General features: G+C 36.2%; 2 protein-coding genes across 2 annotated transcripts; one reads left to right on the top strand and one right to left on the bottom strand.

Moving 5' to 3' along the window:
• The first annotated feature begins 766 nt into the window (after positions 1-766).
• On the top strand, positions 767-1,711 carry LOC113836342 (olfactory receptor 5D13-like). Its single transcript, XM_027420923.1, has one exon. The coding sequence runs from the start codon at positions 767-769 to the stop codon at positions 1,709-1,711; it is 945 nt and encodes a 314-aa protein (XP_027276724.1).
• Positions 1,712-4,913: 3,202 nt separating this feature from the next.
• LOC113836359 (olfactory receptor 5D13-like) lies at positions 4,914-10,627 on the bottom strand. The gene is made up of 2 exons (XM_027421125.1): positions 10,588-10,627; positions 4,914-5,818 (listed from the first exon to the last, which is right to left on the bottom strand). Exons 1-2 carry the CDS (start codon positions 10,625-10,627, stop codon positions 4,914-4,916), a joined length of 945 nt encoding a protein of 314 aa, XP_027276926.1.
• Positions 10,628-17,280: the final 6,653 nt, after the last annotated feature.

Raw genomic sequence — 17,280 nt, 5'->3', positions numbered from 1 at the left:
CTCTGTGAGTTCAAGACCAGCCTGGTCTATGAGAGCTAGTTCCAGGACAGCCTCCAAAGCCACAAATAAACTCTCGAAAAACCAAAAATAAATAAATACTGCATTATATCTCAAATAGGAATGAGGGTAAAGCACAAATTGAAAGAGTATATTGTACACTATTGAAAATATAGTGTTCATCTACCAAATTTCAATTACATTGATATTTTTTCCTCCAGTTATTTTTGGATCTATACTAGGTACAGAGACAAGAAAACAAAAGCATAGAAATAGACATTAAACTTAATCACTATACAACCTAATAAGAGCACATTTAAATTTTTTTGTTAAAACTACCAAACATTTTTTATAAGAGTTATTTGGGTCTCTAAAGTCATTACACCTATCTATAACAGCCTTGTTTAAAGCTCTATCCTGTACCAGCATTATCAGAAAAGGTGGCTTGAAGACTTAGATGATTAAATGGTATTTCTATCCAGTTTGGAGTGTTCCCTATGCCTGAACAATAACATTAATGTATTTGCACAGGGTTGTTTATGACTTCTCAGTGTATAAGTGACAGGATATTTTCCCCAACTGATCTAAGAAACATATGTGTAGAAACGATCTGTGATTGAAATCCACCCTATGCTCTTTTGAAATACCTGTTGGTATATGCCATACCATGAATTAAGATATATTTTTCTGTTTCCCTTCATACTATGCACATCCTCCACTGCATTCTGCTGCCTGGGATGGATTCTATCATTTTCTCCAACAAGATCAAATGCAGCATCCTGGGAATCAGAGTACTGGAGTCTTATTTGTCTTCTTGGGATTCTCAGAGTATCCAAACTTACAGGTGCCTTTGTTCCTAATTTTTTTGATTATTTACACAATCAGTGTTCTGGAAAATCTAGGTATGATTTTGGTCATCAGGATCAACACCAAACTCCACACTCCAATGTACTTTTTCCTCAGCCATTTATCATTCATTGACCTTTGTTACACAACTGTGATTGCACCAAAACTGTTGGACCTTCTGATAAGGGAAGACAGATCTATGTCTGTAAAAGGATGCATAATCCAGTTCTACTTTGGCTGTGCTTGTGTGGTTGCCCAAACCTTCATGTTAGCTGTGATGGCTTATGATCGCTTTGTAGCAATTTGTAACCCTCTGCTCTATACTGTGGCTATGTCTCCTCGGCTCTGTGCTCTCCTAGTAACTGTAACTTATCTATGGGGTGGGCTCTGTGCCACCATACTCACCTATTTTCTTTTGGCACTGTCCTACTGTAGATCTACCATCATTAACCACTTTTGCTGTGAGTACTCTGCCATCATCTCTGCAGCCTGTTCTGATTCTTCCTTCAGCCAGTTGGCATGCTTGTTTGTTTGTATGTTCAATGAGATTTGCAGTCTCATGATCATCATTGTCTCCTATGTTGTCATCTTTGTGACTGTCATCAGGATTCCTACTAAAGGAGCACTCCAAAAAGCCTTGTCCACCTGTGCCCCCCACCTTACTGCTATCTCTTTCTGTCATGGAATCATTCTCCTTCTGTACTGTGTGTTCAAGTCAAAGAGCTCACTGCTCCTTGTTAAGATAGTCACTGTGTTTTACAGCATGGTCATCCCTATGCTCAATCCTCTTATTTACAGCCTAAGAAATAAGGATGTAAAGGAGACCATGAGGAAGCTAATCCACATAAAAGTCCTTTCTCCCTCATAGCCACACACACACAAACACATACATACACCTATGAGTGCATACGCACCCCCACCCCACTCCCATACATACCCTTAAAGTGTTTTTTATTAATCCTTTTACTCGTTTAATTACTTATATTCAAATTGTGAAACAAAATAAAATATTCTGAGAAACTGTGATGATAGTTACAATGTGTGTAATAGTTACATAAATAACTTTACAGAGTCAATTTTCTTGCCTTCCCTCTTATAATGTTTATAACTTACTTTCCAGCCATAATATCTAACTTCTTGCCTACACATCTGAAACTTATACATGTGAAATTTTAATGATTAGAACCTACAAAGTGTAGATAAAATTGTAAAAATTTTGTTCAGAACAGTATTTATATTATTATTTGAAATATCGATAACTTTTTTTTTTTTGGTTTTTTGAGACAGGGTTTCTCTGTGTAGCTTTGGAGCCCATCCTGGCACTCTCTCTGGAGACCAGGCTGGCCTCGAACTCACAGAAATCTGCCTGCTTCTGCCTCCCAAGTGCTGGGATTAAAGGCATAAGCCACGAAAACCCGGCCTATCTCTAACTTTTATATGGCCTTTTAATATCTGCTTATCTGCCTATGGAAGGCCTCACCCTCCCTAGGGAGCAGAAAGGCTATGTGACAGGTAGGGTGTTAGTTGGGCGGGGTGGTAGGGGAGGAGTGGAGTGAGAGGGAACTGGGATTGACATGTAAAACAATCTTGTTTCTAATTCAAATAATAAAAAAATCTGGTTATCTGAACTACCCATGGCTTCTTGCTCTATTTCCTTCTACCAGTCCCACAACAGCATGCAACAGTCCTCTCCTCATTAATTTCCTCTGCTGTTTTAATTCACAAACTGTAAGGAAATGAACTTTGAGGAGAGAGCCATTCCCTTCACAGGATGCTTCAGCATTTGTTCTTTGAAGAAACTTGTCTTTAATTAATATGTGAATATTGGAGTGTGGTGCTAGCATGGTGCTCAGGAAAGCCACAAAAGGGTCTTGGGTCCACTGGAACTGGAGTTACAGTCAGTTGTGGGCTGCCCAATGTGGGTGGTGGGACATGAATTCACATCCCAAGTATACCCTGCTATTAGGTGCACCAATGTTGGCAGGAGTTAGACTATGGGTATTTTGTTTTCTATAATTATGTTTTCTAAAAAGCTATAATCCTCAGGAGGCTTCATCCTTGTCAGTGTCTATGTCACACTTGACATTGATTGATTGTCCTTAATTGATTCCTTAATATCAATATGCTATTTGCTGACATAAGTTTTCACAGGACTAAGTTCACAAACAAACTACCTGTGAGCTTGTTGGTACTGTTGCAGTTCTGAATGAGGCATCAGCTAGAAGACTTTCTTTTGTCCCTCTCTGTTTTTGGATTAAATACATAGCCTGAATTTTTCTCACTTTTTATGTTTTCATTTTAATCACCATCATCATGATTTCAAAGGTGGGATGATACACTGTTGCCCATATGTAGCTTCCCATGTGTCTTCCATCTAACTGTCACTGAGCTTTTCATGGTATCCGTGTTCTTTGTCCTGTTTTTCCTCTAAAATATCAAGGCTTGCAGTAGGTATCCTTTGTTTTTATTTGACAGATCATCATGATCCTCACTGACTACAGCCTAAGCAATAAAGATATGTTGGAGATAGATAATAAATAACAACTGATGTATTATAGCATATAATTTTAGAAATTTTATTCGCTTTTGAAAGTAACTGTGCTATTGCTCAGTGTCAAATCAGCTCATGAATATAAGATTACTCACTGATAAACATTATCATTATCACATTATTTTACATTATAGAAATTATCAAGACTAAAATCCCAGATGACTTAAATAGAATGACTGAATTAGGTATTCTAGCATGAAGACTTGAGTAGACTCTTCCACCTCTCCCCAGGTCAATATTCATTTCAACTTATGTCTCAGGAAATGCAATTATTTTGAGTTATTCTCAAGGGCTGAGTACTCAACCATCTCTTATTTCAGCACTTTGTATACCTGTGAGATGACCTTCACTGAAGTTGGCTAGAGGAATTTTCTGATTAAGAGTGATAGTGATAAATACAAATATAAAAATTTAGATGGTGGTTTCATGATAAAGCATGAAAACTAAGTCTGCGCCTAGGTCCAATATCCTACATTGTCATAGGCTTTGGAATAGATTTACACATCCAGGTATTGATTCCTTTCTTATACCTGATAGAGGACCCCAGTTCTAATTCTAGAGTGATTACCCCTAATAGAGTTATTTTATATTTTTTCTTCTACAAATCAGGAAAGTCAATTACATTGTCAAAATTATAATTTAATATACATCTGTCATCTATGGTTTCTAAAATAATTGGTATTCAAAGTACAAGTTCTTATATGACAATTGATTTTTATCGTGATTTTATTCAGCCAATACATTACTTCTTGTTTGCAATATTATTTCTAAGTGTATACAGTACTTGGCCAAGTATTGGCCTAAATGCAAATCATATCTTATTTAAAGACTACCAGATATTAAGTAAATGAAGTATCCCTATAGCTAAACTACATGACTTAGGAATATGTAATTTAACTAAGAAAATTGGTTGCATAGAATTGTTAAAAACCATTATTTATAAAATAAACTACAATATTTCTTTGAGAAATGAGAAGCAAAAGTTGAAAAAAGACTGTAGTTTGCAATTAATATTACAATTGGCATTGCACTTCATTGAATTTAACCAAGATTTTGATATTCAAAAAGATATCAAACATGGTTAGCAAGTGAGAGTAGCAAAGATATAATCATTTAATTAAAGCAATTAAGCAGCCTACTAATTACAAAGTTTTTTTCAATCAATTCCATGTATCTAAATTTCCATTCTCCAATGACTGCAAAAGGAAAAATTGTTTCATCATGAATGTGTGCTAACTTAAAAATTGTGCACATTGAATTTCAAGTATGAAATTCATTTAAATTCTATTTAAATAAATCTTCATTTAAATAGAAAAGTCATTGCTGCTTTCCTTATTATTTCATAGCTGAATACTCAACCTCAAGTTAAACAGATTTTGAATAACCAGCTAATGTAGAGTTAAACTCACTGGTATTTTTTGTTCATTTGTTTGTTTGGTTGGTTGGTTTTAGTTTTCTCAATAATAACAGAAATCTTGGGAAATTCTGCACAATATTTCTGAAATGAATGAATATGTTATTATAGATTTTTAGTGATCAACTTCCTGACTGTCTCTTTGACATCTTTGTTCCTGAGACTATAGATCAGGGGATTTAACATGGGGATGAAGACTGTGTAGAACACTGAGGCCACCTTTACCATGAGCCATGAGCTCTTGGTATTTGGTACACAGTAAAGAAAAAGAATTGTTGCATGGAAAATAATAATGGCAGTCAGGTGGGAGGCACATGTAGAAAAGGCTTTCCTACGTCCCCCTATGGATGTCATCTTCATGACAGTGATGAAGATGAAAACATAGGAAGTGAGAATGATGACCAGGCTGCTAACTTCATTAAATGTAGCAGAAACAAAAATAATTTCCTGGCTAATGTAAGGGTCAGAGCAGGATACAGCCACAATAGCAGCATGTTCACATACAAAGTTATTTATAATATTAACTCCTTGAAAGGATAATCTTAGCAAAAAGTAAGTAAGTGTCAGAGAACACATTATACCCCAGGAGTATGATGCACCCACTAAAAAGGAACATAGCTTTGGGGACATGGCAAGTGTGTAGTGCAAAGGATTACACACTGCAACAAAACGGTCATAAGCCATCACTGCCAACATGTAGGTTTCTGTCACCACAAATGTGCATGCAAAGAAAAACTGCATGATGCAGCCTGAGAAGGAAATGGTTCTGTCTTCCACAATCAAGTTTTCTAACAGTTTGGGAGTCACAACACTGGAGTAACAGAAATCCACAAAGGACAGGTGACTAAGAAAAAAGTACATGGGGGTATTGCAGAGCTTTGTGTTGAGCCTGATTATGGCAACCATGCCCAGGTTTCCAAGCACAGTGATTGTGTATATGGTCAGGAACATGAGGAACAGGGGCACCTGGAGGTCCGGGTATTCGGAGAAGCCTAAGAGGATGAAGGTCACTGGTCTGGTTTTCTTGGTGCCTAAGATAAAATAGAAAAAATAAAACATATAAGTCATTAAATAAGACAGGATGAAAAATGTTTGGAGGTTTAAGGATTACTCATAAAGAGCTACATAGGATTTTATTTCAGTAGTTACATTAATTTAAATTCAAAACACAAGTTGTCATAATATATGCTTTTATCCTTTCTAGTATATTATTGTATACTCCACAATAAAATACAATTCACAATATTAAAGATAGATCATACAGACATAGAATAAAATTTCTTCATAAATTATACAAGTTTTTATTGACTGTTGCAGCAGGCATACTGTAAACTCATGGTGTAGTGGCATGTCTTATTTATACAAAACAGTCACTACAATGAAGTCTCAGATCATCTAATTTCCCAATTATTCAAAGCAACCATAATCATGCAAAAATTGGAAAGAGTTTATTCCTAAATGTACTATGTTCTTCCAAAAATGTCTAAACTATTCCTTTCTACTATTTAATTTTTCTTAGAACAACATGATAATCACTTACTGACCCTAACAGATCTCAGCACAAAATTATTGCTATTGCTCATAAGATAAGAAAGACATGTTTCTGTGCCAAAATTAAATATTAAGGCTTTCACTATATTCTTATTTAATTGTTTAAAATAATATTAGACTTGTGTCCTCCATATAAAAATACCATTGGCATATACATACAGTTTTTCTTCAACTATTATTTTGGGATTTATTTATTCAATATAAGCCACTTCTGATATCCTGAATACATTTACAAATTTACAGAAATTATATTCAGCCAAAATTCTATAACTAGACTTTTTAGAACTTTACACAAATCTCTGTTCTTTTGGTGATCCTATTCTAATAAAATGTGAGCAACTTAGGGTTGAAAGAAAATCTTTCCCACCAGTAAGAAGTTCTGATACATGTTATCAACATGTGTAGCTTTTGGGTCCACTTCCTATATTCTCTATTTATCTTAATGCACTTGTTGCTAAATTTCAAAATGACCCATGTTACCCCAGGAAGTGACGTCTATATTCAGTAGTTTGATGATTCAGTGTGCTGTGCACATATTGTTCATAGGTGCCTGTAAAGGGCAAGTTCTTCCCTTCCTGTCTGTGAGAACCATCTTGGGTTTCTCATTACATTTCTTCTATGTACTGAGTATCAAACGTAGTGTTTTAGAAACTATAGAATTATCAAATATAATATGTATCCTCAGTTTCTTTTGAGAATTACTATAAAATGATATATGTATTTAAAAATAAGTATATCATGCACATCTTATATTGATTAAAACTAAAACATTTGTATATATGAACAAAACATTTGTGAAAATATAACGTACAAGTAAAATACTTCAGAAATATTGGCCACACAATAACAATACAGTAGCACACAACATGATCAAATCACCTTATTAGCAGGACTATGCGGTTATCATAAAAGGTAGATTTACACTTAGATTTTTAAAGCCTCAGAAGATTAGGATCATACATCACTTTCCTTTTAAAATAAAATAAAACGAGAGTTGAATAAACTCACCACAAAGCAGAAAAATTTGATGTATTCATTTATTTAAGACTCTTAACAAAAATGAATAGTCCACATTCAGGGCTATCTCTGCTAGAATTTTACTTAATCTATCTTATTAATTAATTTATTTAATGGAATACAGTATAAAACCTGAAAAATACAAGTTTTACTCTTTATGTCAAAGAATGTTTTAGAAAAACAACTTCTATCACATATCCTTTACAAAAAAATATCTCAGTGATAACTTAGAGAAAGGGAACGGAAAAAAAAAAAAACGAAACTCATCACCCAATTGTGTCCTGCATATATGTCACAGAAACCCTGGGGATGTAAACCCTCGATAACAGAACTGAAGAATTTCCTTGGAGGCACAATTCAAACAATTAGATGAAACAAAGCCCCATGTGATATTTTGTTTGTAATTTTATCTAAAATTAGTAGTATTTTCATAGACTGTTTTAATGATTTGACTATGTTATAAAACATTTTATAAGATGCTAATATTCTTTCAACTTAAATACCTACAAATAACTATAAAACCCCTATAAATTATTGCATACGTGAAGAACTAGCTTTCATAGTATCAGAAGGCACATGCAAGTTTCCAAAGGAGGCAAGAAACCAACAGTCCTGCCTAGCAGTGGCCCCTTGAACCACAACAATAACTGGTATAACATGAAAACCCTAAGGGTATAATTATAGTATATATACATTGGTGGTAACCAACAGTTCTCTAATCATACTAAAGATACACTCATCAGGAAGGAAATCATGCCTAGTATTGGAAACCTAGATAATTTCTCAAATTCTAGTACGGTCAAGGATCTTTTAGTACATCATAGCACTCTCACTTTACTAAATCAGCATAATCTGTAACTACATTCTAAACATTTGTCCTTGTTCACACAAATAAATACAATCCTCACCCTTCATCAAGAGAACTCTTTGCCATAGTCAGAGAGTATTAAAGAAAATCACCACCAATCAATATGCAGAGTTATGGAGAGCAGTTCCAGTGTATAGATCTACAAAACAACTCCTATAACTATAGCTCAGGGAATATTGCATAAGAGGGGGCAATAAATATCTAAATCCACAGTATCATAAAATTTGTTGTAATGTACAACCATAAAGTCTTACTTACAAGACTGCCTAAACATAAGCCTAATATAAACAATAGTGACAGCAAAATGGACACTGGGAAGATCATGAGTCCTCAGCCTTATACAAAGAACAACAAGCAACTAAGGAGCTCTGAGAGTGGTGGAAACAAATTTTCCAGGGCAATTGATTATTGATTAGCAAATGGTCAACCCTAAAAATATTCATACAGATAACATTATACAGGCTGAGAAATTTATATTTAGGAATATATATGTATGCATATATGTATATAATTGCAAGTAATGGCCATTAATGCAAAAAGAGTTGGGTATTTGAAAGAGAGTAATGAGAGATATATGGAACAAGGAAGGAGGAAATGAAGTAATTATATTATAATCTCAAAACTAAAAGAAATTTTTAAAAAGCAAGCCTGTTCCAGTTCCAGAAGATCTGGAACTCTCCTCTGGCTTGTTTGGGCACTGAATGCCTGCAGACAAAATACTCACTTGCTTAAAAAAAAAGTATTTTGTTGTTTTGTTTTTCAAAACAAGGTCTCTCTGTATCTTTGGAGCCTGTCCTGGAACTTGCTCTGTAGACCAGTCTGGTCTTGAACACACAGAGATTCAAATGCCTTTAATCCTAGCTCTTATGAAGCAGGGGGAGGCAAATCTCCATGAGTTCAAGTCCAGCCTGGTCTACAGAGTTAAGTTCCAGGACAGACAGGACTGTTTCACAGAAAAACCTGTCTTGAAAAATAAAAAAAGAAAAAGAAAAATATAAAATTGGTAAAAACATTTTTGAATTTTAATTACAACCTAATATAAATTCACACATCAATTTACAGCGTGAGTAGATTAGGGTCATGCATTACTTTCCTTCTAAAATAGAGAAGTATATTATTTATTCATTTATAAAGATCCTTTATAAAATTAGTGCTCTAGTATTATTCTTGTTAGAAAGCCATAAAAATAATAAAATATAAACCAACTCAACACAACATTTTTCACAGAACCACAGTAGTCACATATCCAGAAAAGATAGACAAATGCCAGTAATCAGGAGTACAACAGCTCACTGTCACTAATTGCTAGGGAAATGATGAAACTGCAGCAGGAACAACTCATTGATTTTGAATAAGAGACAGATTTCTTTCTTTGTCATTTCTTCTTTTTTCTTTTATTTGTTTTATTTTGTTTAGGGATTTTTGAAACAGTGTTTCTCTGTGAAGCCCTGGCTCTCCTGGAACTTCTGAAGAACAGGCTGGCCTCCCATTCAAAGACCATCCTCTCTTAGCATCCTGAGTGATGGAAGTGTGGGCTGTCATTACCCTTTTTAGCCAGATGTGGTGGTAAATGCCTTTAACAGCAGCACTTGGGAGGTAGAGCCAGACAGATCTCTGTGTATTCAAGGGCCTCCTGGTCTACAAAGTGGTGTCCAGGGGAGCCAAGGCTATTAGGCTATTACACAGAGAAACTCTGTCTCGGTTTTTTCTTTTTTGAAAAATAGAGTTTTATATGCTATTGGTGTTGTCGTAATTTAACATAAAATTGCTGAATATACAAGAAAGGGAAAGCTCATGTGTTTGTATTTAAGACAACAATAAAATAAACTAACCAACTACCTCCAGAAAGTGATTAATATATGATACACTAGCACATTCTTGTTGTGAGGGCTAGAGAAGAAAAAAAGGGAGAATGATGGAAGAACAGGGAGAAAGCAGAGGAAGTGGGTAAAAAAAAATATGGAGATCGGGGTCCTTTGAGTCTTATTGGAGAATATGTAAAGTTGTGATATGCCTATGGAAGAATGCATAGTGCTTCATCAAGTAATTAGTGTGTGAATTCCACATGACCCAGCAGTTCTATGTCTACAGTATACCACACTAATTAATTAATACCAGACTCACAAGTTTGTTTCCAGATCATCTTTACTCACAGTAGCAAATGATAGAACCAAATCAGATAGCCATCAACAGATATGCATCCATCAACGTGGATGATCTATGTGGACACTAAAATAAATGAAATCAGCAACACAGAGAACACATATTGTATAATTCCAGCCATGTGTGGTACTTATCAGGTACAAGTTCTTGGATACAAAAAGTATCAGTACAGTTTACCACATACTGAATCTGGGGAGGATTCATTCAGAATGTGCACCATTCCAGTTAGGGATGGTGAAAATATTCTGGAGACAGAGGATACAGAAGCGCACACTGACAATGCATCTGATGGCATGAAAGTGTACACTCTCAAGTGTTCATGTGGTAAATCCATGTTCAGTACATTTTAAATTAAGATATTACAAAGTAATAAAACAGTTATGAAGAAATTAACAGGCAACATATGTACATAGCTAACTAAAATATAAATATATTAGTTTCCATGTGATGAATTTAAAGTCCTATTAAGACAAACTTAAAGTATCCATTAGTGAGACTAATCTATCAATGGGTTTGTATTTTTGTTTGTAATTTTAGCCTTGAATAGCTGAGCCACCTCTCCATCTCAACACAGGTTTAAATAATTGTCCTAACTATTGCAAACTTCAGACTGGGTGATAAATTAGTACATATTTTAATCTCAAGGTTTGAAACTCATGGTGAGTTTGGTATTAAAGGAGTTAATTGGAAATCCCATATCATTTAAGGGAACGAGAGCTGAGTGTGTGAGGTTGCTACTAATGTGTTCTGTTTAGATAAATGAAATTGGAGTCATAGTGTCTAAGTTGAAATTGATGACATCCCTCATTTTGAATGATGTTTCAAAAAGGAGTGTTAAAATTAACATTAACACATGATTGACAGATGGTGGTAGAAGGTTTTATATTTGGATAAATACAGTCTGGGACTGAGATATATCTGTTTGCATTACATACATGTGTGTATTTAAATGGATTTTAAGTCTTCCAAGTTTTTTGTTATACTTGCATCCTAAAATTGTATACTTATAAATCAATGAAAACATAAAAAATTACCATAGTGAATGCTGTTACTCTGTAACTGATGGAATTTCTTTTCATACAATCTAATCATACTGCACACCACTTCAGAACAATAGCTCTGAGAATTTTAGTTTTGCTTACAAATTCCACTAGGTGGCAGGATGACACCATAATTCTAATCAATAGGTCACACATTCTAAAGGACAGAAACATTGACTAGAACATAATTTATATCTTTTAATAGAGTTTGATTATCTATTCCACTGATTTCTCAATTAATAGATGATAAACAAATCTTCAGAGACAATAAAAGACATGGCTGTATTAAAACATCCTTTTGCATTCATTTTCCTCTCTTTGTTAATTTTGACTAGAAATAATATTTTGGCTCCTTATCACTTAAATTATCACTAATTTTGAAAAGAAAAGGCATAGATGCTTATAAAATAGCCATTAATGTATATTTAAAATATTAAGTTGAAACTACACTATTTACTTGGTTTAATGTCAATTTTAAACACATCAGTGTACTATACACATGAATACTCACTCAAAAACAACAACACTGGGTTCTTAATGTATTTTACTGCTATCATAAAATATTCTTAATTATTACAGTTCTTTTGTATATATGATAGAATGAACAAGAGAGGAATCACTACATATCTTTAAATACTTCTAATTATGAATGGCCTTTAAAATCACAGAACATGTCCACCAGCCTGACCCTTACCAAGATGAGTGTACCCTCTGCTCCTGTCCTAATCCTAGAAAACATCCCATTCAACCCATCACTCTGGCCCTGTGCCTGCTTAGAGTGGACCTAGCCAGGAGGGAGGAGCTCCCTGAGTCTGGAAACACCTCACTGTTTCTTACCCCTCCTCTGCTGACCTGACCCCTACCAAGGTGAGTGTAACCTCTGCTCCTTTCCTATTCCTACCCAATTTCCCATTCACCCCAGATCTTCTGAGCCTGTGCCTGCTTAGAGTGGACATGCCAAGGCAGGGAGGAGCTCCCTGAGTCTGAAAACACCTGCTCTCCCGTCCTCTTTCAACTGCCCAACCCTTACCAAGTGAGGAGACTACCAGGAGAGGCAAGATTATCCAGAGCTTCAGACATTGAAGTCTTGGCCCACACACACCACTGGGTGACAAGAGGAGATAGAGAGACCCCACCTGCACCCAATGGAAGAAGACATGGGAAGAAGACTGAATAAGAACACACTCAACAACAGAAAGACCAATATGACACCACCAGAATCTAGGGAATCCACACCAGCAAGAACTAAAAAGCACAACACAGAGGATGAAGAAGAGATGGACCTCAAAAATTATCTTAGGAAGATGATAGAGACCTTTAAAGAGGAAACAAAAAAATCCCTTAAAGAAATAGAAGAAAAAACAAGCAAAAAAGTACATGAAGTGGAGGAAAAGAAAAACGAAAATTTTCAAGAAATAAACAAATCTCTTAGGATCTAAAGAAAGCCAAGAAAAAACAACCAAACAATCAAAGGAAGCACTTGAAACAGTTCAAGGCATGAAAGCTGAATTAGAAACAATAAAGAAAACACAGAATGAGGTGACACTGGAAATAGAAAGGCTGGATAAATGATCAGGAACTAAAGATGTGAATATAACCAATAGAATTCAAGAGAAGGAAGAGAGAATGTCAGTTGTTGAAGACTCGCTAGAGGATATGCATTCATCAACCAAAGAAAATCTCAAGTCCAATGAATCCCTAACACAAAATATCCAGAAAATATGGGACACCATAAAAAGGCCAAACCTAAGAATAATAGGTATAGAAGAAGGTGAAGAAATACGGCTCAAAGGTACAGAAAACATATTCAACAAAATCATAGGAGAAAAATCCCCCAACCTACAGAAGGATATGCCTATGAAAGTACAAAAAGCTTACAGAACACCAAATAGACTGGACCAAAAAAAAAATAAGTCCCTTGGACACATAATAATCAAAACACCAAACCTACAGAATAAAGAGAAAATATTAAGAGCAGCAAAGGAAAAATGCCAAGTAACATATAAAGGCAGACCTATCAGAATCACACCCGCATTCTCAATGGAAACTTTGAAATCCAGAAGGTCCTGGATAGATATCCTACCAACACAAAGGGAACATGGATGCCAACCCCGACTACAGTACCCAGCAAAACTTTCAATCACTATAGATGGAGAAATCACGATATTCCATGACAAAACCAGACTTAAGCAATACATATCCACAAATCCAGCCTTACCAAAAGTTCTGGGAGGAAAACTCCAACCCAATAAAGATAACTACACTCACAAAAACATAGGCAATAGATAATACAATTTTACAAAACATGAAAAGAAACGGGAGGCCAAAATCCATACACAATGACACCAACAACAATAAATCCAAAACAAACAAGAACAATCAATGGACATTAATTTCCCTCAATGTCAATGTTTTTAACCTGCCTATAAGAGATAACAGGCTAAACGAAAGGATACAAAGACAGAATCCATCCTTCTGCTGCATACAAGAAACACGCCTCAACTTCAAAGACAAGCATTACCTCAGAGTAAATGGTTGGGAAAAGATTATCCAATCAAATGGGCCCAAGAAACAAGCTGGTGTAGCAATACTAATACCTAACAAATTAAACTTTAAACTAAAATCAGTCAAAAGATATGAAGAAGGACATTTCATACTCATCACAGGAAAAGTCCATCAAGATGAAGTCTGAATCCTAAACATCTATGCCCCAATATGAAGGCACCCACATTTGAAAAAGAAACATTATGAAAACTCAAACCAAACATAAAAAATCACACACTTATAATAGGAGACTTCAACACCCTGCTTTCACCACTAGACAGGACCACCAGACAGAAACTAGGGAAAGGTCTGGATATCTACAAAGATGACACCAACTAACAATCTAAGCAACAGAGGAGAGGCTACCTGAAATGCCCTCCCCAGATAATGAGATTGATGACTGTTTTATATGCCATCCTATAGCCTTCATCCAGCAGTTGGTGAAAGTAGAAGTAGACACCCACAACTAATCACTGAACTGAACTGGAACCCAGATGCAGAGAAAGACGAATGAAGAGCAAGGGGCTTAGACCAGGCTGGTTTAACCCACAGAAACAGCTGACCTGAACATCCGGGAACCCTTGCTCCCCAGCATGGGACTGATCCAGACCCCAGACCCCAGGAACATGGGTTTCTGTGAGGAATCCTCGGAAATCTACAGGATATCCTGTAGAATTTCAGTACTTATCCCTAGAATAGGTGTGGAATTTGGGAACCCATTTCATATAGAAGAATACTCCCTGAGCCAAGACACACTGGGGTGGGCCTAGGCCCTATCCCAAAGGATACAATAGACTCTGATGGCACCCTATGGAAGGCCTCACCATCCATGGGGAGCAAAAAGGATATGTGATAAATAGGGTTTTATTGGGGGGGTAGGGGAGGAGGGGAGGGAGAAGGAAACTATGATTATCATGTAAAACAATCCTGTTTCTAATTCAAATAAAAAAAAAAGTCTCCCAACCAAAAAAAGCCCAGGGCCAGATGGCTTCACTGCAGAATTCTACCAGAAATTCAGACAAGAGCTAATACCAGTACTCCTCAAATAGAAGCAGAAGGGACATTGCCAAACTCTTTTTAAAAGGCTACAATCACTTTGATACCCAAGCCACACAAAGATACAACTAAAAAAGAGAACTACAGACCAATATCCCTCATGAACATCGAGGCAAAAATACTCAACAAAATATTGGCATATCGAATCCAAGAACACATCAAAAAAAATCATCCACTATGATCAAGTAGGTTTCATCCTAGGGATGCAAGGATGGTTCAACATATGAAAATCCATCAATGAAATCCACCATATAAACAAATCTCACTAGATGCTGAAAAACCCTTTGACAAAGTCCAACATCCCTTCATGATAAAGATTTTGGAGAGAACAGGAATAACAGGAACATATCTAAACATGATAAAAGCAATATACACCAAACCAACAGCAAACGTCAAACAAAATAGAGAGAGACTCAAATCGATTCCTCTAAAATCAGAAACAATACAAGGCTGTCCACTCTCTCCATATCTCTTCAATATTGTACTTGAAGTTCTAGCTAGAGCAATAAGACAAGAAAAGGAGATCAAAGGGATACAAATTGGAAAGGAAGAAGTCAAACTTTCACTATTTGCATATGATATGATAGTCTACATAAGTGACCCGAAAATCTCTACCAGGGAGCTCCTACAGTTGATAAACACCTTCAGCAAGGTAGCAGGATACAAAATCAACTCAAAAAAATCAGTAGCCCTACTATATACAGATGATAAATCCAATGCGAAAGAAATCAGGGAAACATCACATTTCACAATATCCACAAGCAACATAAAATATCTTGGGGTGACTCTGAGCAAAAAAGTGAAAGACCTGAACAGTAAGAACTTTGAGTCTTTAAAGAAAGAAGTTAAAAAATATACCAGAAAATGGAAAGATCTCCCATGCTCTTGGATAGATAGAATCAACATAGTAAAAATGGCAATCTTGCCAAAAAGTAATCTACAGATTCAATGCAATCCCCAACAAAATCTCAACACAGTTCTTAACAGACCTTGAAAAAACAATATTCAACTTTATAAGAAAAAAAAATAAACCCAGGATAGCCAAAACAACTCTGTACAATAAAGGGTCTTCTGGCATCCCCATCCCTGACTTCAAGCTCTATTATAGAGCTATAGTTCTGAAAACAGCTTGGTAAAAGCACAAAAAATAGACAGATAGACCAAAGGAATCTAATTGAAAACCCTGATATTGTAAGACCCCCCAGGATCTCAGACCAGGACCGAGGCCACCCCAATCACCATGCGAAGGCAGAAACTTGATGCAAACAGCAAGAGGCTTTAATGAAAGGTGAACATTTGTACAAATGGGCCTCCTCAGCACGCAGGCTAGAGGGCAGCTCAGTCCCCCAGGCACAGGTGTTTTTAAAGGCAAAACCCACAAGCTTAGGGAGGGGCTGCGAATCTCTGTCTGTTGAGTACGTAACCAGAGTCATGGGTTCCTAAGAGGCCCTTTGTCTTGAGGAGAGGGCTGGAAATCAGATGGCCTCCTGACCCACCAGTTGTAAAACCCGCAGACCTCAGGATGTGTTAACTAATTTTGCCTGAGCAAATGGTAGCTATCTCTTTGTTTCATAGGGACCCTTAATTGTTAATTGTTGACACATTGGCCAGTGGGGCAATCTGTTTCCTTCTTGAGCCCCTCGGGGGAGGGTGGCCATCTGGGAATTCTTGGTACCCAGTTATCTTATGGCCTTGTAAGGGAGTAATTGCTGGTGGCTGGTAAAGTCCAGGCAGTAAGTCATAGAAGTGGCCTTAGTCTGTTTCTGGGCTAAATTTCTTTGCTAATTTTTATGTCTTTCAATATAAACCCACACACATACGAACACCTTATTTTTGACAAAGATGCTAAATCTATACAATGGAAAAAAGATATCATCTTCAACAAATGGTGCTGGCACAACTGGATTAAGACATGCAGAAAGAAGATTGCAGATAGATCCATATCTGTCACCATGCACAAAACTTAAGTGCAAATGGATCAAAGAGCTCAACATAAATCCAGCCACACTGAATCTTCTAGAAGAGAAAGTGGGAGATACCTTTGAATGAATTGGCACAGGAGACTGCTTCCTAACAGTACACCAATAGCACAGACATTGAGATCTGCAATTAATAAATGGGACCTTCTGAAACTGAGAAACTTCTGTAAGGCAAAGGACACAGTCAACAAGACAAAAAGGCAGCCCACAGAATGGGGAAAGATCTTAACCAACCCTACATCTGACAGAGGGCT

The sequence above is a fragment of the Cricetulus griseus genome, chromosome 6 (assembly GCF_003668045.3).
Source record: "Cricetulus griseus strain 17A/GY chromosome 6, alternate assembly CriGri-PICRH-1.0, whole genome shotgun sequence".
Lineage (NCBI taxonomy): Eukaryota > Metazoa > Chordata > Mammalia > Rodentia > Cricetidae > Cricetulus > Cricetulus griseus.
The sequence above is the reverse complement of the archived record's forward strand: the minus strand, read 5'-3'. Positions and strand labels throughout refer to the sequence as shown.

Excerpts from the sequence above, each read along its gene's own strand:
- LOC113836342 (XM_027420923.1), top strand. The coding sequence starts at position 767 with ATGCAGCATCCTGGGAATCAGAGTACTGGAGTCTTATTTGTCTTCTTG.
- LOC113836359 (XM_027421125.1), bottom strand. The coding sequence starts at position 10,627 with ATGGTGCACATTCTGAATGAATCCTCCCCAGATTCAGTAT. Across the intron at positions 5,819-10,587 it reads ATCCTCCCCAGATTCAGTAT|TGACCTTCATCCTCTTAGGC; the intron begins GTGGTAAACTGT and ends AAACCAGACCAG.